At 37.4% G+C, this 26,964-nt stretch overlaps 1 protein-coding gene across 5 annotated transcripts in view; it reads left to right on the forward strand.

Moving 5' to 3' along the window:
• The window catches only part of ANKRD12 (ankyrin repeat domain 12), a 154,540-nt gene that overhangs the window by 96,478 nt on the left and 31,098 nt on the right, over positions 1 to 26,964 (forward strand). The window contains exon 2 of one of the 5 annotated variants that reach the window (XM_012446810.2): positions 5,757 to 5,836. The exons of the other annotated variants lie outside the window; for them this stretch is intronic. Within the exon in view, the coding sequence (XP_012302233.2) occupies positions 5,773 to 5,836 (64 nt within the window). The 5' untranslated portion in view covers positions 5,757 to 5,772. The remainder of the gene's footprint in view (positions 1 to 5,756; positions 5,837 to 26,964) is intronic. 5 annotated transcript variants of the gene reach the window in all.

The following is a 26,964-nucleotide window of genomic DNA, read 5'->3' on the forward strand; positions in this document are numbered from 1 at the left end:
AAAAGGGAAAAGACTTAGGGAATAATAGGTCCAGGAGACCTAACAGAGATAACATGTGAATGATATAGGAACTTAAAAAGGAGAAAAAGAAACAAATGTAAGATAGGCAATATTTATGCAAATGATAGAAGTTTTTTCTGAGTTGAAAAAAGCCTAACAGTTTTGAAGTTGAATGAGCTTCAGTTTGATTGATGAAATCACACATACATACCCCTTGACATACATTGGCCAAATTCTTTTTTTTTTTTTAATGCCAAATTGCAGGGTCTTTATTGCCGGCGGCCACGGAGGACTCACATCTCTCCAACCCATGGCCCCGAAAGGAGGGTGTCAAGACCTTTTATACCCATAAAATCACCTCGGGAGTGAGGGTGAGGGGCATGGGTAGAGGTGAGGGGCTTCAGACGTTCTGAGGGCTAGTTGATTCTGTAAATCACCTCCTGGGCGTAGATGAGGGTGGCCAAATTCTTTAGCTCTGAAATGACAAGTTATGGGCAAAGAAATACTGTCAGGTTGACATTGGACTTCTGATACACAATAGTGGAAGATAGACTACTGAGAGAAAAGAAGTGCAATGTAAGAATCCTGTACCCGGCCAAGATATTACTCACCTGTCAGGATAAAAGAATAATTGCAAACATTTAAAGATCTTAAAAGCATATAAATACATATATTTCTTACATTTAAAAAAAATAGTGGGAGAATAAACCAACAACTTATAAAGTGGTTACCTAATAAAGGGGTAAAAAGGGAGGGTTATGCAAATTTTACCATCTTTCTGAAAACAATCTAGCAACAGCTAACAAAACTCAAAAGCCCTAGAAATACATACAAATATCTATCAAGGAAATGGTAGAATAGGAAGGAGATCTTCAAAATGATACAGGGATGGGGTGAATGGAGGTGTGAATTGGTCAAAGATTGATGGTCAGTGGAGCTGAGACAAACATTCTGTTCACTTTTGTGTAAATACAAAATTTATCACAAAAGTGTTAATTTAAAATTCTTGTGCTTCATGATCTAGCAGTCAAACTTGTGGGAATATCCTATGTTTATTTAGCATTCTTTTTAGGGGCAAAAAAATATAGCCATCACTAGGGGATTGGTTGATTAAATCAATGTATAGCCACACCATAAACTATTGGACAGCCATGAAAAAGCATGTCAGTCAATGCCTTGCTTGGAGTTGGAGGGTTACTTGAAGACATTTTTATAAGATATTGTTGAGTTAGAGAAATCAAGATGAATAGTTACATCTCATTTTTGTAAAATGAACAGTGTTTTTAAAATCTATATGTACATATGTTTGTGTAAACTTTTATTAGCATGGAGCAAAATCTGGAAGGATATACACCAGGCCACTAAGGAGACATGTCTTAGGGAGCTCATGGCAGAGGAATGATGATTTGGGTGGATGGAAAGGTTGAAGTACAGTTGGACACAATCATTGATAATTTTTTTACACATAAATTTACAACACTTAACAAAATCTTCTCCTGCCCTGCATCCCTGTTTATTTAATCATTTATGCCCTTCCCTTTACAACTAAGTTTCTAAAGGTACATTGGAGACTGACCCTCCTCCATGGAACCTAGTTTTATTAAGATTGAACATGCTGTCACTGCCAGATCCCTTAGTCATATTTCATTCCTTATCCTTTGAAATTCTCCATAGAATTTGACATTATTGACCATAATTTCTAAAATCATCTTGTCTTTGTTTCTGGGACAAAGTTCTCCTTGGCTTTCATCCAGCTCCCCAGACTGTTCCTTCTCAGTTTCCTCCTAGATTCTTGTCTTCATAGCTTCCCCATTTCCTTTCCATAAACACCCCTGTGTTGGTTTTCCTAAGATTTTTACTTTCTGAACCCTCTTCTCATGCTGCATACTGTCTCAAATAAATTTCACCCATACTTGCTACCATTTATATAATGAGGATTTTCAAATACCTCTATCTCAGACTGCCCTCTGAATATTTCCACTTGGATTTCCTCAGCGAAATCTCAAAAATCAGCATACCCCCACCATTACACTCCTCTTGTTTTATTTATCTTAACGTAACAACATTCATTTGTACATATAAGTCATACACATGAGAGCCATCCTAAAATCCTCTCCTTCCTTCCTTTCAGTTATTCAACTGCTATTTTTGAGCACTCATGGGTTAGGCATTGCTTAGGTACTGAGGATACAACTGATGAAGAAAATGGAGAAAACATAATTCAGTAACCCCTGTGAATTTCAGCTTTCAAAATATTTGTAAGTCCATCTATCGGTTAAAAGTTGAGAGTCTTTGAATGTTTTCATTCAATCTAAACTGGAATCAAGATTATAATAGCTGAAATTGCATTAACTTCTGTGAGAAAGTAAGAAAGTAACATTTTAAGGCTGGATGCAGCGGCTCCTGCCTGTAATCCTAGCACTTTGGGAGTCCAAGGTGGGTGAATCACTGAGTCCAGGAGTTCATGTCTATCCTGGGCAACATGGTGAAACCCCATGTCTACAGAAAATACAAAAATTAGCTTGGCATGATGGCATGCACCTGGAGTCCCAGCTATTCGGGACAGGGCTGAGATAGGAGGATCACTTGGGCCTGTGAGGTCGAGGCTGCTGTGAGCTGTGTTTGTACCACTATATGCCAGCCTGGATAAGAAAGTGAGACCCTGTCTCAAAAAAAAAAAAAAAAGGAAAGAAAGGCCATGTCCGTGGCCTGTAGTACCAGCACTTTGGGAGGCTGTGGTAGGCGGATTGCCTGAGATCAGTAGTTCGAGACCAGTCTGGCCAACATGGTGAAACCTCATCTTAAATAAAAATACAGGGAGAGAGATCCAAGATGGCTGATCACTAGCAGCTCGGGATTGTAGCTCCCAGAGAAAGCGCGCAGAACAAGAGGACGCCACACTTTCAGATGAATTTTTGTTGCCCACGGACTGGAAGATTCCCAGCAGAGGAGCCCCACGGGTCGCCAGGGTGACTCTTGTGGCCAGCGTTGCGGCGCAGTGGTTCTTAGTGCAGAGTAAACGGGACTGGGTCCCCTTTTGATGGACATTTGGAGTTCTGGGGAGGCAGAGTCGCCCATTTACCTGATTGAAGAAGGAACTCAAGAGGGAAGCCAGACCGGAGATTTCCAGGCAAAAAAAGCACCACAAATCTTAATGCCGCTGTTTTGGCCGAAGCAGTGGGTTGCTCAGATTTTGGCACTGGGAGTCAACAAGTTGGACATCCACTCAGAGACCTAATTTGAAAGTAGGCAATTACAAAGACGACAGGTGGATGAACTTACAATGATGGGAAGAAACCAGCGTAAAAAGGCTGAGAATACCCAAGATCAGAATGCCTCTCCTTCTACAGGTGATCATAGTTCTTCATCAACAAGAGAACAAGGCCTGATGTAGAACCAGTGCATTCCAATAACAGATTTAGGCTTCAGAAAGTGGATAATAAGGAACTTTAGTGAGCTAAAAGAACATGTTCTAGCCCAATATAAAGAAACTAAGAACTTTGAAAAAAGGTTTGACAAAATGCTAACGAGAATTAACAACTTAGAGAGGAATATAAGTGAATTAATGGAACTAAAGAACACAATATGAGAACTTTGCAAAGTATGCACAGGTTTTAACAGTCAAATTGATCAAGCGGAAGAAAGGATATCAGAGGTCGAAGACCAACTTAATGAAATGAAACGAGAAGACAAGATTAGAAAGAAAGAGTAAAAAGGAATGAGCAAAGTCTCCAAGAAATATGGGGCTATGTGAAAAGACCTAATTTACGATTGATAGGTATACCTGAATGTCATGAAGAGAATGAATCCAAGTTGGAAAACATTCTTCAGGATATTATTCAGGAAAACTTTCCTAATCTAGTAAGGCAGGATAATACTCAACTCCAGCTAATCCAGAGAACACCACAAAGATATTCCTCAAGTAGAGCAACTCCAAGACACATAATCGCTAGATTCACTAGGGTTGAAATAAAGGAGAAAATTCTAAGGGTAGCTAGAGAGAAAGGTCACGTTACCCATAAAGGGAAGCCTATCAGACTCACAGCAGACCTCTCAGCAGAAACCCTACAAATTATAAGAGAGTGGGGGTCAATATTCAATATCCTCAAAGAAAAGAATTTTCAACCCAGAATCTCATATCCCGCCAAACTAAGCTTCATAAGCAAAGGAAAAAAAATTTTTCGTGAACAAGCAAGCACTCAGAGATTTCATCACCACCAGGCCTGCTTTACAAGAGCTTCTGAAAGAAGCACTACAAACAGAAAGGAACAACTTTATAAACAACTGATAAAGTATCAGTCATCCCAAAAACTTACCAAAATGTAAAGAGTATCTCTATAATGAAGAATCTACATCAACTAATGGGCAAAATAGCCAGCTAGCATTAAGTGTCAATATTGAACTCACAAATATTAATATTAATTCTAAATTTAAATGGATTAAATGCCCCAATCAAAGACACAGACAGGTAAATTGAATAAAAAGTCAAAACCCATCGGTAAGCTGTATCCAGATCTATTTCACAAGCAACGACATACAAAGACTCAAAGGGATGGAGGAAGATTCACCAATCAAATGGAGAGCAAAAAAAAAAAAACGGAGTTATAACTTTCGTCTCTCACAAAATAGTCTTTAGTAGTAACAAAGACTAAAAGAAACAAAGAAGGACATTACATAATGGTAAAAGGATCAATGCAACAACAGGAGTTAATAATTATAAATATATATGCACCCAATACAGGAGCACCCAGATACATAAGACAAGTTCTTAATAACTTATAAAGAGACCTGGATCCCCACACAATAACAGCGGGAGATTTTGACACCACATTGTTAATATCCGACGGATCAACGACATAGAAAATTAATAGGGACATCTATGATTTGAACTTAGACCTGGAATAAGTAAATTTAGTGAACAGTTATAGAATTCTCCACCCCAGCTCCACAGAACATACATTTTTCTCAGTATCATATTACACCTATTTTGAAAGTGACTACATAATTGGAAGTAAATCACTCTTCAGCATTTGCATAGCATTTCCCAGACTTAAATGAAATATTGGTTGGCTGCTTATTTGTTATTTTCTTCCCTTATTCCTGTCTCCGTTGTTAAGCACAATTATCGGCATAAAAGAGGTTTTTAATACCTATTTTTAGATTGCATTCCAGCCCCTGGGCAATAGAGCAAGAATCCTGTTTTCTCTCCCCCTTTTTGTTTCTCTGATAAAAAAAAAAAATACAAAGAAAATTAGCCGGGCATGGTGGTGGTATGTACCTGTAATCCCAGCTACTCAGGAGGCTGAGGCAGGGGTATTGGTTGAACCGGGGAGGTGGAGGTTGCAGTGAGCCGAGATCGTGCCACTGCAGTCCAGCCTCTGGGACAGCGTGAGACTCTGTCTCAAAAAAAAAAAAAAAAAAAAAAAAAGGAAAGAAAAGATTTTTAAAAATATGATATGTTAACTCTATTATGCTATTTTAAATATTACATATTTGGCTGTCCTTTGGACATTAAAAATCTCAAAATCAGCTACAAATTCTTTTCATTCTCTGAAACGTGTAGCTGTGAAAAGCATCTTTTGTTATAAACTTGCTTTTAGAAAGAAGTGCTGCAACAAATTTTCTCATGGAGGAGGAAAGATATTTTATTTGAACTTACATGTTTAATTAGTACAGAACACATCTTCTAGAACCTTTTTACTTTTCACTTATCATGATTGATTCATGTGTTCATCAGCTATGTATTGATTTTTCAGAACATTTATTTTCCACATGGTGAATGTGCCTGAATTATTGCTTGATCAAAGTCCCTCAAGGAATGGTACAAAAATCATCAGTAAGTATCACATAAAGATTTTGGAGTTGCTGAAAAAGACTGATGAAAATACCCAAAATTTATTATGTAATTTACATGAGGTCCTTGTTAGATTTAAGTGTACCAAACTTCAATCTACATTCAGAACATACTAGTACATAAACATATAACTGCCTATAGATGTTTGTATATATGAAGCCTGATAGCATTACCTAATACAGCACATCATCTATGTGACAGAAACACTTTAAATGTTGCAGAGTTGAAGAATAACCAAGATTATGAATTTCAGAACTTAATAAATTTGGAGTAAATAAAAGGGTGTCATGTATGTAGCATTCTACATGTGGTTTATTCCATTAGTCGTTGTGCTTTATTCCAGTGCTACTTAGAGTAGCCTTTCCATTAACATTTGTTACCAGCCCTCAAGATAAGGAGCTTGTGCCAGAATGTCAATTAGTGCACTGCTTCCTTCATCAGAAAGGAAGAAATATTATGGAAAAAAATGTCCACTAAAATAAGCAGTGTGCTTAGTGATGTAATTGATTTCCATGTTTGGTACCAGCTCCTTATTTTATTATGGGTCAGTAATAAATAATTTGCAGGTCAGAATATGTTCATGGACCACACTTTGAGTAGCAGTTTTATGTCTTTTGTATCAGACATTTATGATATTGTTGCAGGAATACATGTCCTGGTTAATACAGCTTATTTGTGTATAAATGTTTGGCACTTTTACATTTGCATAATTCTTTAGTCTTTTTTCTCCTAACTTCTGCCTTTTTCCCTTAGTCTAATTCCAGGTTACCCTCCTGTATAGAAATTCTGTCCAGCAATAGTATTTTCTACAAATGATTGCTTCTTGCTACCATGCAAGAACTCAGTCATATTCAGAGAACCAGATCTTGCTCATAAATCATAATCATGGAAATGGAGAAATAGGGAACTTGTGTCACATAACACCCCCTCCCATACTTTCTGACACTTATTAATTGCCAAAGTGGAGATTTTGTTAACAACTTTGCCATATACTGGTTTTATTACTTAGAGTGTCTAATGAACAGAGTTTAAAATGCCAGTCATTATCAGAAGAGCTCTTCACCATTTTCTGCCTTACCTTGTCGATAAACTGGCTTTGTTTATAAAGCGGCTGCTATAAACATTCCTCACTTGCATAGTTCAACTCAACCAAGAAAATGCTCCATTAATAGACAAGCTGCTTTTAGAGTTTACTGAAGACAGATTAGGAGACTTGAAATTAGAGTAATAGGTTGTTACCCACTGGTTTACTGAGTGCATTTCTGTGTCATAAAATGACCAGGACTTTGAAGCCTAATTTTCTCAGTGTTACAGCAGTAAATTGTACATTTATAAATATTTTGTTATAATTTGTACAACTTATTTCCTCAGTTTTATATTTCAGGAACTATGAAAATATGACTATTGGTACATGCTTACATGGAGTTCTTATAGTTAATAAATCAAGAGAGCAAAAAAAAGTATTTATCAAAAATCAGAATTTATTTTAAAAAATTTTAAAAATTATCAAATATCAGAATATCAAATATTTATCAGAATTTTTTATCAAATGGATTATGTGATATTAACAGTTAACTATAAGTAGGAAGAAGTGTCAGCTTAGGAAGTTTTAAAGTAAACTTTTTAACCTAGAAGCATAACGATTACAAGAAGAGGTTACATTGTGTTTTTAGTGTGTCCAAATATGTATCAACAAATTTGATCATTGGAAAACTAGACTTAATAGAGCTTTTTTTTTTTTTTTTAAAGAGAGGGTTTCACCATGTTGGTCAGGCTGGTCTTGAATTCCCGACCTCAGGTGATCCACCTGCCTCGGCCTCGCAGAGTGCTGGGATTACAGGTGTGAGCCACCATGCCCGGCGATAGAGCATTTTATAGAGTAGTTTGCATATTAGTATACCTAGAATAAAAGATTATTTCATTTAACATGTAGCTAAAATGTAAATAGTATTTAATTTTTGTTCTTTCTAAATGATGTCGTAGTAGCTTCCAGTGTATTTGTTAGATAATAAGAGTTCAGACCTAATACAAAAAAATCACAATCCATTGGTAACCCAAGAATCTTGTTTTGTTTAACTAGGACTATTAGCAAACTCCGTGATTAAGCTTATTTCTGAGGTTGTTGAATAGCAGCAAGCATCCTGCTTGGTGTTCAGCACCTTTGTCACATATCCCTGTGGTATGAGTGCTTAGAAAAATTAGGCACTTAGGTGTCTATTATGTGCGGAGGGCTGAGCATACTGCATGATAGGCAATGAGATATTCTTTGGTTTAGTGAACACTAAAAAGTGTTTTGCAGTTTTACGTTTCCTCCTCTGCTTTGTAGCATATGTGGTGTGTTTTCCATACAGATTTCTGAGTCTTAGTTTTTTAAACTCTTGAAATGTAAATATCACCAACTTGCTTCTACCTCTGTCTTAAGCAAACAGAACACATACAAATGTAGGTTAATTATATCAGCCTAGCTCCAAAGCCTCAGAGTTTTAAATTCCAGGTAGAATAATTCTTAAAAAAGAAAAATAGATGTCAATGTTATGTAGAGGAACAAAGGAACAAAATTGCAAAACCTAAATTAATGTAAGAAATCACTTTTAGCAGTGTCTATAAGTCAAAATATCTTTGATTTGTGCATGCATGCATATATATATATATATATACACATATATATATATATATACACATATATATATATATATATACACATATATATATATATCAGAAAAAATAATTGGCAAATTGTGCTTGCAGAAAAAATATCTTTGATTTGTGCATGCATATATATATACATATATATATATATATATATATATATCAGAAAAAATAATTGGCAAATTGTGCTTGCAGCTCCAGTGTTTCCTGGGTGGCTGCAAATTAATGTTAACTCTTTAAACTTTATGGTACATAGACTATTAAATATCTTTCTTTGAAGTTTGTGTAAATACAGTAGACAAATTTCAAGTGTATTTGCCCAACAAAATACATTTTTTGCAAATACCAAGGCTAATAGTTTTTTTGTTTAAAATACTAGCTTGATGATTTGCCTTAGAAACTGAATTTCTGCCAGTGCCTTGCAACTTAAAGTGAGTCTGTCACATAATTATAGTAGTGAGATATTGCTGAATATTTAAGACTAAAACTCTCCCCATAAAGGGTACATTTGGGCAGAACACTAAAAAATGACCTTTGGCTTAAAATATTATATATGCATACAAAAAAAATGAGTTCCACTTCAGCTGTCTCATCCTGTCTGAAGAAAAATGTTTTATCTAGCCATGAGTTTAAAGGACCTCCATGTAATGTATATATTTATGATGAAATAGCTGAGACTGGGTAATTTTGTCAGTTTCCTTTAGTGACATCAAAATTTTTGTAGTGATACAAGTCTTTCAAAGGAAAAATTCTTTATTATTTATAGAATCTGATTCTGTTACTAACAATTTAGTAGAAAGTTATATGATTGAGGGGAATACATAGAGTGCTGTGGTACTTTATTTTTTATGTAGATTTTGCTTTTTGACTTATTTTCAGCTATTGATTATATTATCTTCCTCACCTACCTCACCCTTGAAGTCTTAACTGTAATTCTGTTACCAATATGTACAACTATAGTAATACAGTGAAAATAAGTTCTTATCTGGCATATTTACCTCTGAACAGATGTGTATGACTACTTTTGTTTTTTTAAAGTAAAATTAAAATTCATAACCTTTAGAAAATTTGAGATTTAGATATGGAAATTTAGAAGAGACTATTTAAAATTACCTCATATTTTATTTTTGTGTCTCTAAGCTACCTTGCTCAATCAGTTTGGGGATGTGAAAACTGTAAAGTCTTGTTTCCCAAAGTGCTGGTGCATTTTTTCTTGTTTAGCTAGGCAACATATATAACGGTTACATTTACATAATTCTTAAATACATTAGTTTTAATTCGTGAGCTGTTTGTGTAACAAAGGAACCACTCAGTAGGTGACAGAGTCCTGCTGCAGGTACCAGTACTTTCCAATCATACCCCAGAGAATCTCTGAAATTCAGAGTCAGCTTGTTCAGGGAATAGGCTCAGCTGAGATCACTACTAACAGGCCTCTCAGAGGAGACTCTTTACAAAACCACTGAAAAAATGAGATTTTTTTCTGTATCAATATGAAAAGAAATCCAGAAATTTGAGGAAAATCAAGCAAATGATAGATAAGAAGGACCAGCATGAAGAAACAGAACAGTTGATCCTCAAACATAAATATCATAGGAAGCAGAAGGGTAAATTCCCAGTATCCTCAGAGGTTACGTAGGGCAGTGGATCCACCAACGATAGAAAGCTGCTGTGAAAAAGTGTAATCAGAGACCAGAAAGTCCTGGGAATTCAAGATATATAAGATTGCTAAAGTAAATATTCTATCAAGGACTAAAGAATAGACTAGACATTATCGAAGATCTAATTTGATAACATATGAAGCAGGTAGAACAGATGTTGAAAGTATGAGGAAAATTATTTTTAAAAATGGACAAAACATACATTATTTATCTTATAAAATGCAAATGTTAGGAAGAAAATACTTTTTTTTCTTTTTTTTTTTCTTTTATTCTTTTTTTTTTTAATTTTTTTTTTTTTATTGCATTTTAGGTTTTGGGGTACATGTGAAAAACATTCAAGGTTGTTGCATAGGTGCATACGTGGCAGTATGATTTGCTGCCTCCCTCCCCTTCACCTATATCTGGCATTTCTCCCCATGCTATCCCTCCCCAACTCCCCACCCCCCCCACTGTCTCCCCCTCCCCCACAACAGACCCCCGTGTATAGTGCTCCCCTCCCTGTGTCCATGTGTTCTCTTTGTTCAACACCCATCTATGAGTGAGAACATGTGGTGTTTGATTGTGTGTTCTTGTGTCAGTTTGCTGAGAATGATGTTTTCCAGGTTCATCCATGTCCCTACGAAGGATGTGAACTCCTCGTTTTTAATGGCTGCATAATATTCCATGGTGTATATGTGCCACATTTTTCCTGTCCAGTCTATCATCGATGGGCATTTGGGCTGGTTCCAGGTCTTTGTTATTGTAAACTGTGCTGCAATGAACATTCGTGTGCATGTGTCCTTACAGTAGAACGATTTATAATCCTTTGGATATATGCCCAGTAATGGGATTGCTGGGTCAAATGGAATTTCTATTTCTAGGTCCTTGAGGAATTGCCACACTGTTTTCCACAGTGGTTGAACTAATTTACACTCCCACCAACAGTGTAAAAGTGTTCCTATTTCTCCACATCCTCTCCAGCATCTGTTTTCTCCAGATTTTTTAATGATCGCCATTCTAACTGGCGTGAGATGGTATCTCAATGTAGTTTTGATTTGCATTTCTCTAATGACCAGTGATGATGAGCATTTTTTCATATGTTTGTTGGCCTCATGTATCTCTTCTTTTGTAAAGTATCTGTTCATATCCTTCGCCCATTTTTGAATGGGCTTGTTTGTTTTCTTCTTGTAAATCTTTTTTAGCTCGTTGTAAATTCTGGATATCAGCCCTTTGTCAGACGGGTAGGCTGCAAAAATTTTTTCCCATTCTGTTGGTTGCCGATTCACTCTATTGACTGTTTCTTTTGCCGTGCAGAAGCTGTGGAGTTTGATTAGGTCCCATTTGTCTATTTTGGCTTTTGTTGCCAATGCTTTTGGTGTTTTGGTCATAAAGTCCTTGCCTACGCCTATGTCCTGAATGGTTTTGCCTAGATTTCCTTCTAGTGTTTTTATGGTGTTACGTCTTATGTTTAAGTCTTTAATCCATCTGGAGTCAATTTTAGTGTAAGGTGTCAGGAAGGGGTCGAGTTTCTGCTTTCTGCATGCGGGACACTCAGCTAAGAGCATCGAGGGGGCGCCGAGAGGCAAGGGGCTGGGACGGGCGGTGGCTCGCCTCACGGCGGACCGCCCGCCCGCTCCCGAAAATACTTTTTTAAATTGAAGAAAGTGTCTTGGCTGGGCATGGTGGCTCACCCCTGTAATCTCGCACTTTGGAAGACTGAGGCAGGTAGATCACCTGAGGTCAGGAGTTTGAGACCAGCCTGACAAACATAGTGAAACCCGTCTTTACTGAAAATACAAAAAAAAAAAAAAAAAAGTTAGCTGGGCATGGTAGTGTGCGCCTGTTATCTCAGCTACTCAGGAGGCTGAGGCAGGAGAATTGCTTGAACCAGGGAAGTGGAGGTTGCAGTGAACCAAGATCACACCACTCACTGCACTCAAGTCTGGGCAACAAGAGCGAAACTCCATCTCAAAAATGAAGGAATGAATGAAAAAGACAGAGGAGGAGGGGAGGAGGGAAACAAAGAGAAATACTTTTTTTTTAATTTTTTTATTGCATTTTAGTTTTTGGGATACATGTGAAGAACATGCAAGATTGTTGCATAGGTATACACATGGCAGTGTGATGTGCTGCCTTCCTCCCTATCACCTATATCTGGCATTTCTCCCCAACTCCCCACCCCCGCTGTCCCTCCTCTGTTTCCCCCCTGCAGACCCCAGTGTGTGATGCTCCCCTCCCTGTGTCCATGTGTTCTCATTGTTCAACACCCACCTATGAGTGAGAACATGTGGTGTTTGATTTTCTGTTCTTGTGTCAGTTTGCTAAGAATGATGGTTTCCAGCTTCATCCATGTCCCTACAAAGGACACGAACTCGTCGTTTTTGATGGCTGCATAGTATTCCATAGTGTATATGTGCCACATTTTCCCTATCCAGTCTATCATTGATGGGCATTTGGGTTGGTTCCAGGTCTTTGCTATTGTAAACTGTGCTGCAATGAACATTGTGTGCATGTGTCCTTATAGTAGAACAGTTTATAATCCTTTGTATATATACCGAGTAATGGGATCGCTGGGTCAAATGGAATTTCTATTTCTAGGTCCTTGAGGAATCGCCACACTGTATTCCACAATGGTTAAACTAATTTACACTCCCACCAACAGTGTAGAAGTGTTCCTAATTCTCTACATCCTCTCCAGCATTTGTTCTCTCCAGATATTTTAATGATTGCCATTTTAATTGGCATGAGGTGGTATCTCAATGTAGTTTTGATTTGCATTTCTCTAATGACCAGTGATGATGAGCATTTTTTCATATGTTTGTTGGCCTCATGTATGTCTTCTTTTGTAAAGTGTCTGTTCATATCCTTTGCCCACTTTTGAACGGGCTTTTTTTTTTTCTTCTAAATCTGTTTTAGTTCTTCGTAGATTTTGGATATCAGCCCTTTGTCAGATAGGTAGATTGCAAAAATTTTTTCCCATTCTGTTGGTTGCCGATTCACTGTAATGACTTTTCTTTTGCTGTGCAGAAGCTGTGGAGTTTGATTAGGTCCCATATGTTTATTTTGGCTTTTGTTGTCCAATGCTTTTGGTGTTTTGGTCATGAAGTCCTTCCCTACGCCTATGTCCTGAATGGTTTTGCCCAGATTTTCTTCTATGGTTTTTATGGTGTTAGGTCTTATGTTTAAGTCTTTAATCCATCTGGAGTTAATTTTAATGTAAGCTGTCAGGAAGGGGTCCAGTTTCTGCTTTCTGCACATGGCTAGCCAGTTTCCCAACACCATTTATTAAACAGGGACTCCTTTCCCCATTGCTTGTTTTTGTCAGGTTTGTCAAAGATCGAATGGTTGTAGATGTGTGGTGTTGCCTCTGAGGCCTCTGTTCTGTTCCATTGGTCTATATCTCTTGTTGTGGTACCAGTACCATGCTATTTTGATTACTGTAGCCTTGTACTATAGTTAGAAGTCTGGTAGTGTGATGCCTCCTGCTTTGTTTTTTTTTTTTTTTTTTTTTGCTTAGAATTGACTTGGCTATGCAGGCTCTGTTTTGGTTCCATATGATGTTTAAGGTGGTTTTTTCCAGTTCTGTGAAGAAGGTCATTGGTAGCTTGATGGGGATAGCGTTGAATCTGTAAATTACTTTGAGCAGTATGGCCATTTTCACGATACTGATTCTTCCTAATCATGAACATGGAATGGTTCTCCATCTGTTTGTGTCCTCTCTTATTTCGTTAAGCAGTGGTTTGTAGTTCTCCTCGAAGAGGTCCTTTACATCCTTTGTTCATTCTATTCCCAGGTATTTTATTCTCTTTGTAGCAATTGTGAATGGCAGTTCATTCTTGATTTGGCTCTCTTTAAGTCTGTTATTGGTGTGTAGGAATGCTTGTGATTTTTGCACATTGATTTTGTATCCTGAGACTTTGCTGAAGTTGCTTATCAGTTTCAGGAGATTTTGGGCTGAGACAATGGGGTCTTCTAGATATACAATCATGGCGTCTGCAAATGGAGACATTTTGACTTCCTCCTTTCCTATTTGAATACGCTTTATTTCTTTTTCTTGCCTGATTGCTCTGGCTAGAACTTCCAGTACTATATTGAGTAGGAGTGGTGAGAGAGGGCATCCTTGTCTAGTGCCAGTTTTCAAAGGGAATGCTTCCAGTTTTTGCCCATTCAGTGTGATATTGGCTGCTGGTTTGTCATAAATAACTTTTATTATTTTGAGATACATTCCGTCAATACCTAGTTTATTGAGGATTTTTAGCATAAAGGGCTGTTGAAATTTGTCAAAGGCTTTCTCTGCATCTATTGAGATAATCATGTGGTTTTTGTCTTTGGTTCTCTTCATGTGGTGAATTACATTTGTAGACTTGTGTATGTTGAACCAGCCTTGCATCCCCGGGATGAAGCCTACTTGATCATGGTGGGTAAGCTTTTTGATGTGCTGTTGGAATCAGTTTGCCAGTATTTTATTGAAGATTTTTGCATCTATGTTCATCATGTATATTGGCCTGAAGTTTTCTTTTCTTGTTGAGTCTCTCCTGGGTTTTGGTATCAGGATGATGTTGGTCTCATAAAATGATTTGGGAAGGATTCCCTCTTTTTGGATTATTTGGAATAGTTTCAGAAGGAATGGTGCTAGCTCCTCTTTGTATGTCTGGTCGAATTCGGCTTTGAACCTATGTGGACCTGGGCTTTTTTTGGGTGGTTGGCTCTTAATTGCTGCCTCAACTTCAGACCTTGTTATTGGCCTATTCAGGGTTTCAGCTTCTTCCTGGTTTAGGCTTGGGAGGAGGCAAGTGTCCAAGAATTTATCCATTTCTTCCAGGTTTCCTAGTTTATGTGCATAGAGTTGTTTATAAAAATCTCTAATGATGATTTGTATTTCTGTGGAATCTGTGGTGATATCCCCTTTATCATTTTTTATTGCATCTATTTTATTATTCTCTCTTTTCTTTTTTATTAATCTGGCTAGTGGTCTGTCTGTTTTGTTGATCTTTTCGAAAAACCAGCTCCTGGATTTACTGGTCTTTTGAAGGGTTTTTTGCGTCTCTATCTCCTTCAGTTCTGCTCTGATCTTAGTTATTTCTTGTCTTCTGCTAGGTTTTGAGTTTTTTTGATCTTGCTCCTCTAGCTCTTTCAATTTTGATGAGAGGCTGTCGATTTTAGATCTTTCCTTGCTTCTCATGTGGGCATTTATTGCTATATATTTTTCTCTAGACACTGTTTTAAATGTGTCCCAGAGATTCTGGTATGTTGTGTCTTCGTTCTCTTTGGTTTCGAAGAACATCTTTATTCCTGCCTTCATTTCATTGTTTATCCAGTCAACATTCAAGAGCCAGTTGTTCAGTTTCCATGAAGCTGTGCAGTTCTGAGTTAGTTTCTTAATTCTGAGTAACTTGATTGCACTGTGGTCAGAGAGACTGTTATGATTTCCATTCTTTTGCATTTGCTGAGGAGTGATTTACTTCTAATTATGTGGTCAGTTTTAGAGTAGATGTGATGTGGTGCTGAGAAGAATGTATATTCTGTGGATTTGGGGTGGAGAGTTCTGTAAATGTCTATTAGGTTTACTTGGTCTAGGTCTGAGTTCAAGTCCTGGATATCATTGTTAATTTTCAGTCTTGCTGTTCTGTCTGATACTGACAATGGGGTGTTAAAGTCTCCCACTATTATTGTGTGGGAGTCTAAGTCTCTTTGTAAGTCATTAAGAACTTGCTTTATGTATCTGGGTGCTCCTGTATTGGGTGCATATATATTTAGGATGGTTAGCTCTTCTTGTTGCATTGATCCTTTTACCATTATGTAATGTCCTTCTTTGTCTCTTTTGATCTTTGTTGCTTTAAAGTCTATTTTGTCAGAGATGAGAATTGCAACTTCTGCTTTTTTTTTTTTTTTGCTCTCCATTTGCTTGGTCAATCTTCCTCCATCCCTTTATTTTGAGCCTTTGTGTATTCTTGCATGTGAGATGGGTTTCCTGGATACAGCACACTGATGGGTTTTGGCTTTTTATCCAATTTGCCATCTGTGTCTTTTGATTGGGGCATTTAGCCCATTTACATTTAGGGTTAATATTATTACATTTGAATTTGATCCTGCCATTTTGATGCTAGCTGGCTGTTTTGCCTGTTAGTTGATGCAGTTTCTTCATTGTGCTGATGCTCTTTACCATTTGGTATGTTTTTGGAGTGGCTGTTACTGGTTGTTCCTTTATGTGTGTAGTGCCTCTTTCAGGAGCTCTTGTAAAGCAGGCCTGGTGGTGATGAAATCTCTGAGTACTTGCTTGTTCTTAAAGGATTTTAATTTTCCTTCACTTATGTAGCTTAGTTTGGCTGAATTTGAAATTCTGGGTTGAAAGTTCTTTTCTTTAAGGATGTTGGATATTGGCCCCACTCTCTTCTGCTGAGAGATCTGCTGTAAGTCTGATGGGTTTCCCTTTATGGGTAACCTGACCTTTCTCTCTGGCTGCCCTTAGCATTTTCTCCTTAAATTCAACCCTGGTGAATCTGACAATTATGTGCCTTGGGGTTGCTCTTCTTGAAGAATATCTTTGTGGTGTTCTCTGTATTTCCTGGACTTGAATATTGGCCTGCCTTGCTAGGTTGGGCAAGTTTTCCTGGATAATATCCTGAAGAGTATTTTCCAGCTTGGATTGATTCTCTCCGTCACATTCAGGTACACCTATCAAACATAGATTAGGTCTTTTCACGTAGTCCCATATTTCTTGGAGACTGTTGATTCCTTTTTACCCTTTTTTCTCTAATCTTGCCTTCTCGTTTTATTTCGTTGAGTTCATCTTCGACCTCTGATATCCTTTCTTCTGCTTGGTCAATTCGGCTGTTGAAACTTGTGAATGCTTCACGAAGTTCTCGTGTTGCGTTTTTCAGCTCCATCAATTCACTTATATTCCTCTCTTAAGTTGTTTATCCTCGTTAGCATTTCGCCAAATCTTTTTTCAAGGTTCTTAGTTTCTTTGCATTGGGTTAGAACATGTTCTTTTAGCTCACAGAAATTTCTTATTACCCACCTTTTGAAGCCTGATTCTGTCAATTCATCACACTCATTCTCCATCCAGCCTTGTTCCCTTGCCGGTGAGGAGTTGTGATCCGTTGTAGGAGGAGAAGCATTCTGGTTTCGGGTGTTTTCATCCTTTTTGCACTGGTTTCTTCCTATCCTTGTGGATTTATCCACCTGTCGTCTTTGTAGTTGTTGACTTTCAGATTGGGTCTCTGAGTGGACGTCTAGTTTGTTGATGATGAAGTTATTTCTTTCTGTTTCTTAGTTTTCTTTCTACCAGTCAGGCCCCTCTGCTGTAGGACTGCTGAGGTCCACTCCAGGCCCTGCTTGCCTGGGGATCACCTGCAGCAGCCTCCGTGCTTTTGCTGGGAGCTGCAATCCTGAGTTGCTCCTTGTCGGCCATCTTGGATCCCTCCGCCCAGAGAAAGACTCTTAACAATTACTTTTACATCAAAGGGAATTATTTTAAACCTAGAATTCTGTCACCTTCCAACCATCAGTCTGGTAAAAAGGCTAAAGAAAAACGTCCTTGGATACACTTTCTATTCCTTTTCTGGAAAATTATTCAAATATATTGCTTTTTAGTGATACAAAATATAAGACTAAAATATATGGAGACTGATAATTTTTTTTTTTTTGAGATCTTGCTGTATTGCCCAGGCTATTCTTGAACTGATGGGCTGAAGGGATCCTTCTGTCAAAGCCTCCTAAGTAGCTGGGACTATAGATGCCTGCTACCATGCCCAGTTCTAACTCAAGATTTGAATTAAAAAAGAAATTCCAGAATGACAGCCACAAGCAATTGGCATATTTTAGAATAAAATTTCAGAGAACTTTTTGAAGTCTGTTATCAAGAAAAGAGTAGTTCCTAGTATTCGTATTGTGTGAATTTGATTGAGAGTTTATTGTGTCATGCTGTTGATGATATGATGGCATTTTGTACTGATGAACAAGAAAAAAGACAAAAACTCCAGGGTAAATACGATGCAGTCTAAAATAATAGCATGATTTTGGACTTCTCATGAAGTATAAGCATAATTTTTGAAATGACAGTAGTAGGTCAGGGAATTTAAAAGGGCCAAGAGGACAAGCCTAAGTTTTAAAAGTTCTCTTTATTATTTCCAAATTAATTAAATTCAAATAAAATCAAGTGTAATGCTTTAAAATAAGCTATTAAAAATGTTTCTTCTGGGTGGTGGGATTATTTTATAGGTAACTTTTTATTCTTTTACCTATTTCTCTCTGGCTTTCTAGCATAAAGTTTTATAACAGAAGTACAATAAAGGTTATTTTAAAATAAAATAAAGATCACTAAAATACAGCTTAGGACTTTTTTTATGTACTTAGCCCATCTGAATGAAAAGACCATATAAACAAACACCATTCCCAATGTAAAGATAATTTTTCTTAGTAGTAATTCTGCTGTTAATACGTGGTTAGACGTGGTGGCTCACATCTGGAATCCCAGCACTTTGAGAGGACAAAGAGGGCAGATTACTTGAACCCAGGAGCTTGAGACGAGCGTAGGCAACATGGCAAAACTCCATATCTACAAAAAAAAATATGGCCAAGAATGGTGGTGCACACCTGTAGTCCCAGCTACTTAGGGAGTTGAGGTGGGAGGATCGCTTGAGCCCAGGAGGTTGAGGCTTCAGTAAGCTATGATCACACCACCGCGCTCCAGCTGGAGCAACAGAGCTAGATCCTGTCTCAAAAAAATAAGACCAATTTATAATCACTAGTTTATAATTGTTTAAGATTCAAGGCATGACTTTTTTCTTTATTAAACTATATTAATAGTTTGTATGTAAATCAAGATACTTATGTCTGAGATGTGAATATATCAAAATCAAGTAAAGAATAAACAAATGCCAAATTCATATATGAAATTCAATTTTAATCTCAGGTGAATATGTTTAATAGCGTTTTGTTTTCTTAATTTAAAATTCAAATACTTATGTAAATTAATAACAGATCTCATTTAAAATAATACTTTGTTCTAGAGACTAGATTTTTATGCAGGGTTGTTTTGTCAGTATAATCAATCATGAAATAAAGGTAGAAGATATTTATTCAGATGCTTATGGGAAGGCCGCAAAATATGGTATCATTTTATTGGATGTTTATACAGTTGTCTTACCTATAGTAGGTGTCTTTCATATACTAAGAAGTAACATAGCATGATGGTTGTACCAATTTTGGAGTCAGAGAAATTTGGGTTTGAAGATGTAGCTCTGCCATTTACTAGCTTAATTGTCATGACAGATATATTATTTACATAGTAGTATTCTGGACATGTAAGATGGACATAGATGAATGAGACAGTTTATAGACTTGCATAAGTATTCATTTTAACCTTTTACCAAGGCTTACTTTCAGTGAAAAGGTCTCTACTTAGCTGTAGAAACTTTTAAAATTAATCATATACTGGCATTAAATTGCAGTTAGCAAATGCAACAAAGTTTTTATTACTGTGTCCCTCCCCTATTTGCTATCTCCACTCCATTTCCTTTCCCTTTTAAGAAGTACTAGAAAATGTTTTACACAAGTGACTGTCAATTATGACTAGTACTTTTATAATAAAAGTAAAAATTCCATCAAACACTAATACATTAAAAATTAGATATAAGAAAATAAGTTTCTTGATTTACTCTTTCTTCTTTCCTTTCACACCTCCCTGCACCTCTCCTTCCCCGCCCATGAAAAGTTTATATCTACATATTTCCATTGTTTATTTGAAAGACTGAAGGTTTCCATTGCTATTATTCTAAAGGACCACATACTTCCGATTGTAGCCCTCTAATAAGTGAAATAAGGGCCTGGAGTGAGCTTGAATCTTGTCTTCAATCTTGTAGTACAGTGTTAATCAAGTAAGGGATTAGACTTTGGCCTTCTAAAATTGACCTATGTGCCTTACTGAATTTGGCAGTATTTGATGTCAAAAGTACTTTACTTAAAAGTTTTTAATTTACATGATACATTCTTCTTTTTTTTGTAAGCGATGAGTTACTATTTATCATATGCATGGTATATGTACCAGGTATGCCAGACATTTCACATAAATTAGTTAAATCCTTACAACAGTCCTGTGAGCATTAATTACTAATACTAGATTACTGACCTTTTACATCTCAGAGCAGAGATTCAAACCTAAACTAATGCCAGAACCGTGTGATTTTGCACTACACCGCACTGATCGTTGCTGAGTATACAAAGTTCAGAGTCAGATGATCCTGCTGTTAACATGTAACTGAAGTATGAATTTTATGTAACTTTATTTGATTTAATTACACCTATTTTGAAGTGTACCAAGACAATTCTTCATTATGCTTGAATGTAACACTTTCTATTGGGCAAAAAGGGTGCTGAAAATGAAATAAATAATTCTTGTTTGGTTGGTTTTTTGCCATAGAGCCTACTATTAACTAATTTTAAATCCTTGGGCTCATGCCTGCAATCCCAACACTTTAGGAGGCAGAGGCAGAAGGATCACTTGAGGCCACGAGTTTGAGACTAACCTGGGCAACAGCAAACCCCATCTCTACCAAAAAAAAAAAAAATGGCCTGGGTGTGGTGTGCCATCTGTAGTCCTAGCTACTTGAGAGGCTGAGGCAGGAGGATCTCATGAGCCCAGGGGCTCAAGCTTACAGTGAGCTGTAATCGTGCCACTACACTCTAGCCTGGGCAACAGAGGGAGACCCTGTCTAAAACAAAATTTTTTTTAATTATAGGGCTGCTTTTTACTGTGAGTAGGTGTACTACAATATCATTATATCTTGGCTAATTTTATTATTTTAAAATACCCAATTACTGTTCTAATTGCCTTATAAAATCATGTGTTTTAAAAAACTTTTTTGAAATCAGAATCCAGATAAAGTTCATGTATTGTAATTGGTTATGTCTGAGTATCTTTTAATCTATAGATATTCCCCTTCCTTTCTTTCTTATGTTCTTGCAGTTTTCTGTTGAAATAACCTGATAAATTTCCCAGATAAATTTTCTCAGGGTCTGGATTTTGAGTATTGCATCTGTATGGTTTGTTGTTTTTTTCTTTCTTTCTTTTTTTTTTTTTTTTTTTTTTCCCGAGGCAGAGTTTTGCTCTTGTTGCCCAGACAAGTGCAATGGCAGAGTCTCAGCTCACTGCAGCCTCCACTTCCGGGGTTCAAGCATTTCTCCTGCCTCTGCCTCCTGAATATCTGGGATTACAGGCACCTGCCACCTCACCTGTCTAATTTTTGCATTTTTAGTACAGACAGGGTTTTACCACATTGGCCAGGCTGGTCTCGATCTCCTGACCTAAGGTGATCCACCGCCTCAGCCTCACAAAGTGCTGGGATTACAGGCATGAGCCACTGCACCCAGCCCATAGTTTCTTTTAAAGCACATTTTTTCAAGTGTTTTCTTATCTTAGTTTCCAATTTTTGCAGTTTACCTATAGTGATTACGATGTTGAAAGAAGAGCTTGCTTGTGGGGAATTTGCTGGAGTTTAACAGGAGATCATAATGTTAACTTCAATGGTTCTGATCAGTTTTCTTAATTTTTGTCAAGACTGAGATGAACATTGGACTTTTTTTTGAAACATTTCTAGTACTCAGTATTAACATAAACTTGTTGTACAGTTACTGCAGTCATTTACATAATCATTTTGCCCATAATTTTAAAACCTTATTTTTCTTTTTATTTTGTTTGAGACAGAGTCTTGTGCTGTCACCCAGGCTGGAGTGCAGTGGTGCGATCTTGGCTCACTGCAACCTCCACCACCTGAGTTCCAGCGATTCTACTGCCTCAGCCTCCCGGGTAGCTGTGACTACAGGTACGCGCTACCATGTCCAACTAATTTTGTATTTTTAGTAGATACGGGGTTTCATCATGTTGGCCAGGCTGGTCTCAAACTCCTGACCTCAGGTGGTCCACCTGCCTCGGCCTCCCAAAATGCTGGAATTACAGGCATGAGCCACCGCTCCTGACCTAAAACCTTTTTTTTTTTTTTTTTTTTTAATGAGAGAAAGAGAAAGAAAAATGGGGAGAGAGAACAGGATTCTTGCTCTATTGCCCGGGCTGAAATGTAATCTAAAAATAGGTATTTATGCCGATAATTGTGCTTAACAATGGAGACAGGAAGGAATAAGGGAAGAAAATAACAAACAAGCAGCCAACCAATATTTCATTTAAGTCTGGGAAATGCTATGCAAATGCTGAAGAGTGATTTACTTCCAATTATGTAGTCATTTTCAAAATAGGTGTAATATGATACTGAGAAAAATGTATGTTCTGTGGACCTGGGGTGGAGAATTCTATAACTGTTCACTAAATTTACTTATTCCAGGTCTAAGTTCAAACCATAGATGTCCCTATTAATTTTCTATGTCATTGATCCGTCGGATATTAACAATGTGGTGTCAAAATCTCCCGCTGTTATTGTGTGGGAGTCCAGGTCTCTTTATAAGTCATTAAGAACTTGTCTTATGTATCTGGGTGCTCCTGTATTGGGTGCATATATATTTATAATTATTAACTCCTGTTGTTGCATTGATCCTTTTACCATTATGTAATGTCCTTCTTTGTTTCTTTTAGTCTTTGTTACTATTAAAGTCTATTTTGTGAGAGACAAAAGTTACAACTCCGTTTTTTTTTTTTTGCTCTCCATTTGATTGGTGAATCTTCCTCCATCCCTTTGAGTCTTTGTATGTCGTTGCTTGTGAAATAGATCTGGATACAGCTTACCGATGGGTTTTGACTCTTTATTCAATTTACCTGTCTGTGTCTTTGATTGGGGCATTTAATCCATTTAAATTTAGAATTAATATTAATATTTGTGAGTTCAATATTGACACTTAATGCTAGCTGGCTATTTTGCCCATTAGTTGATGTAGATTCTTCATTATAGAGATACTCTTTACATTTTGGTAAGTTTTTGGGATGACTGATACTTTATCAGTTGTTTATAAAGTTGTTCCTTTCTGTTTGTAGTGCTTCTTTCAGAAGCTCTTGTAAAGCAGGCCTGGTGGTGATGAAATCTCTGAGTGCTTGCTTGTTCACGAAAAATTTTTTTTCCTTTGCTTATGAAGCTTAGTTTGGCGGGATATGAGATTCTGGGTTGAAAATTCTTTTCTTTGAGGATATTGAATATTGACCCCCACTCTCTTATAATTTGTAGGGTTTCTGCTGAGAGGTCTGCTGTGAGTCTGATAGGCTTCCCTTTATGGGTAACGTGACCTTTCTCTCTAGCTACCCTTAGAATTTTCTCCTTTATTTCAACCCTAGTGAATCTAGCGATTATGTGTCTTGGAGTTGCTCTACTTGAGGAATATCTTTGTGGTGTTCTCTGGATTAGCTGGAGTTGAGTATTATCCTGCCTTACTAGATTAGGAAAGTTTTCCTGAATAATATCCTGAAGAATGTTTTCCAACTTGGATTCATTCTCTTCATGACATTCAGGTATACCTATCAATCGTAAATTAGGTCTTTTCACATAGCCCCATATTTCTTGGAGACTTTGCTCATTCCTTTTTACTCTTTCTTCTCTAATCTTGTCTTCTCGTTTCATTTCATTAAGTTGGTCTTCGACCTCTGATATCCTTTCTTCCGCTTGATCAATTTGACTGTTAAAACCTGTGCATACTTTGCAAAGTTCTCATATTGTGTTCTTTAGTTCCATTAATTCACTTATATTCCTCTCTAAGTTGTTAATTCTCATTAGCATTTTGTCAAACCTTTTTTCAAAGTTCTTAGTTTCTTTATATTGGGCTAGAACATGTTCTTTTAGCTCACTAAAGTTCCTTATTATCCACTTTCTGAAGCCTAAATCTGTTATTGGAATGCACTGGTTCTACATCAGGCCTTGTTCTCTTGTTGATGAAGAACTATGATCACCTGTAGAAGGAGAGGCATTCTGATCTTGGGTATTCTCAGCCTTTTTACGCTGGTTTCTTCCCATCATTGTAAGTTCATCCACTTGTCATCTTTGTAGTTTCCTGCTTTCAAATTAGGTCTCTGAGTGGACATACAACTTGTTGATTCCCAGTGCCAAAATCTGAGCAACCCACTGCTTCGGCCAAAACAGCTGCATTAAGATTCGTGGTGCTTTTCTGCCTGGGAATCTCCGGTCTGGCTTCCCTCTTGAGTTCCTTCTTCAATCAGGTAAATGGGCGACTCTGCCTTCCCAGAGCTCCAAACGTCGATTAAAAGGAGACCCAGTCCCATTTACTCTGTACTAAGAACCGCCGCGTCGGGGCGCCGGCGAAACTGCGACGCCGGCCACAAGGGTCGCCCTGACGATCCGTGGGGCTCCTCCACTGCAAATGTTCCAGTCCATGGGTAACAAAAATTCGACTGAAAGTGTGGTGTCCTCTCGTTCTGTGCGCTTTCTCTGGGAGCTACAATCCCGAGCTGCTAGTGATCAGCCATCTTGGATCACTCCCCTGACCTAAAACCTTATTTTTCATTGCTGTTCCTCAAAATGTTGATAGACTTAGTGACTTTCTTTGTTGCAATATCTCTCTCCCTCTAAGTGAAGTATTTCATGTAAGTTCTTTAATTTTCCTTTGCTTCACAATTCAATAGTCTTTCAGTGAGCTTCTGAAGAACGCGAAAGATTTACTTTTTTTTTTTTTTTTTTGAGACAGTCTTGCTATGTTGCCCAAACTGGAGTGCAGTGGTGTCATCTTGGCTCACTGCAACCTCTGCCTCCTGGGTTCAAGTGATTCTCCTGCCTCAGCTTCCCGAGTAGCTGGGATTATAGGTCCCTCCACCATGCCTGGCTAATTTTTGTATTTTTAGTAGAGATGGGGTTTCACCATGATGGTCAGGTTAGGCTGGTCTTGAACTTCTGATCCCAGGAGATCCTCCTGCCTCTGCCTCCCAAAGTGCTGGAATTACATGCGTGAGCCACCATGCCTGGCAAAGACTTATTTTACCCAATTGTTTCCTTATTTATCTTAATTGTGTTATTACTGGTGTCTGCAGTTTTTTTTAATATTCATAAAATACATATTCAAATAATTATACAAACACCACTATATAAACATGGTGCTATATATAAAATAAGAAATTTTGTTTGGCAAAAATGTTCAACAGCTGAGAAAGCCAGGAGCTCAGTGTAGGAAGACAGACAAGTCAGTGCATGTGTGGAAACTTTTATATGAGAGCTAAGGATGATATGTGAAGCAAATCAGTGTTCCGCATGGTAGTTACTATGGCAAGTCATGGCACATGGATGAGATGTTTGGCACCATTGCTGAGTTTAGAGGAAACATGAGCAGTGAATTATCCAGACAGTAGTTGCCACCTGGATACTACACAAAATTAAATAGTGAATAAATTTGTATTTGTTGTTTGCATCTCTTTCTATACTTCTCTCTTATCCCACCATAAGCACCCCTACTTAATTTCTTGATGTTTTAGTACAGTTCTAAAACTCATTGTACATTTAACATTAGGCACCTACTATGTGTTAGGCCTTATGAAAGTCCCTCTGTATAGATCACAGGCTTATATTTGAAGTAACTTTTTGAATAATGTGGAAAACAAAAGCAAAAGATTACAGCTACCATAGTGATGTTACCTTCTCTCCAGAAGACCTCCCAATTCCATAAATGGGCCTTTTTTCCCCTCAGTAACCACACTCTCACCCCTGTCATCCTTCACCCTACATATATAACATATATAAGTTTCTCATTCCCTGATTCCTATAGATAGTGCTCTTAATAAAGTGCTACTTTTATAAGTTTACAGAAAGCTAAATTGTGTGTGTTTAAGCGCTTACCTAGAATACATATAATGCATTGGGGTATTGTGGAGCAGATAGCTTTTTCTTTCTCCCTTGCCATTTCTGGGAAACAGACAGTATTTGACTTCTTATGTCCCAGTGATCAGTATGACAAGGATAAAAGTGCACACCTTTTGAAATGATTCTAAACCAGTGATGTTCCCAAGGAGTGATTAGTAGGTTAACTTTACCTCCTTCCAAACCACTTCAAATAAACTTATAATCTAAGTAAATTCCAATGCAAATACACTCTCAAGTCTACTTCCCATCTTCCTTCCCACAACAGATTACTACTCTAATCCCTTCCTGTGTATACATTTTTTAACAAGGCTAGTCAAATAAGCAGTGGGAGTAGAAAAAGAATAAATCTGTAACTGGTTGTGATCAGTTAGTTCTAAACATCATTGCACTTGTACTAACATGTATAAATTCCTGACTGCTCCTCTCCCTGACCATTAATCTGAAATATCTAGTTAAACAGTTGGGAAATAATAAAGAGAAACTGATTAGAATCCACATAAATATGCATGCAAGTTTGGGGAAGAGGACATACTACACTAATATGGCTAATGTTTAGCAAGAAGCAGTGAAAGGGAAGTCATGGTAGAACTCACTGAAATCAGAAATACCCTGGGCTGCATCCCTTAGTAGGTGACCCTGGAAAAACTACTTAGTGGCTCTATTTGTCTCTTAAATGAGGATAATAATAGCTGTTGTAAAGACCAAATATTATTTGCTCAGCAAATAATAGGGCTTAATAAGTAGTAGTAGTGGCTGTTCTGAGTGCAGTGATATTTATAAGTAATTGATTACAACTAGTTACAGATGTCTTTGTTGCTACTCCACTCACACTCCTTCACTTGACTGGCCTAAAAAAAATGGTGGTAATAGTGAAGATGGTGGTCCAGATTTTGAGAGTTCTTTATCGTCATTGGAGTTTTTATGTTACCCTACAGTGGGGAGCCCTCAGGTGAGAATAAGAAATGATAGGTAGTACTGGTCACATTGTGGTTTAAGTGATTACTGATCTAGCCAATGAATGATG

Source organism: Aotus nancymaae, unplaced genomic scaffold, assembly GCF_030222135.1.
Source record: "Aotus nancymaae isolate 86718 unplaced genomic scaffold, 86718_ANA_hifiasm-v0.15.2.pri h1tg000020l, whole genome shotgun sequence".
NCBI classification, from domain to species: Eukaryota; Metazoa; Chordata; class Mammalia; order Primates; family Aotidae; genus Aotus; species Aotus nancymaae.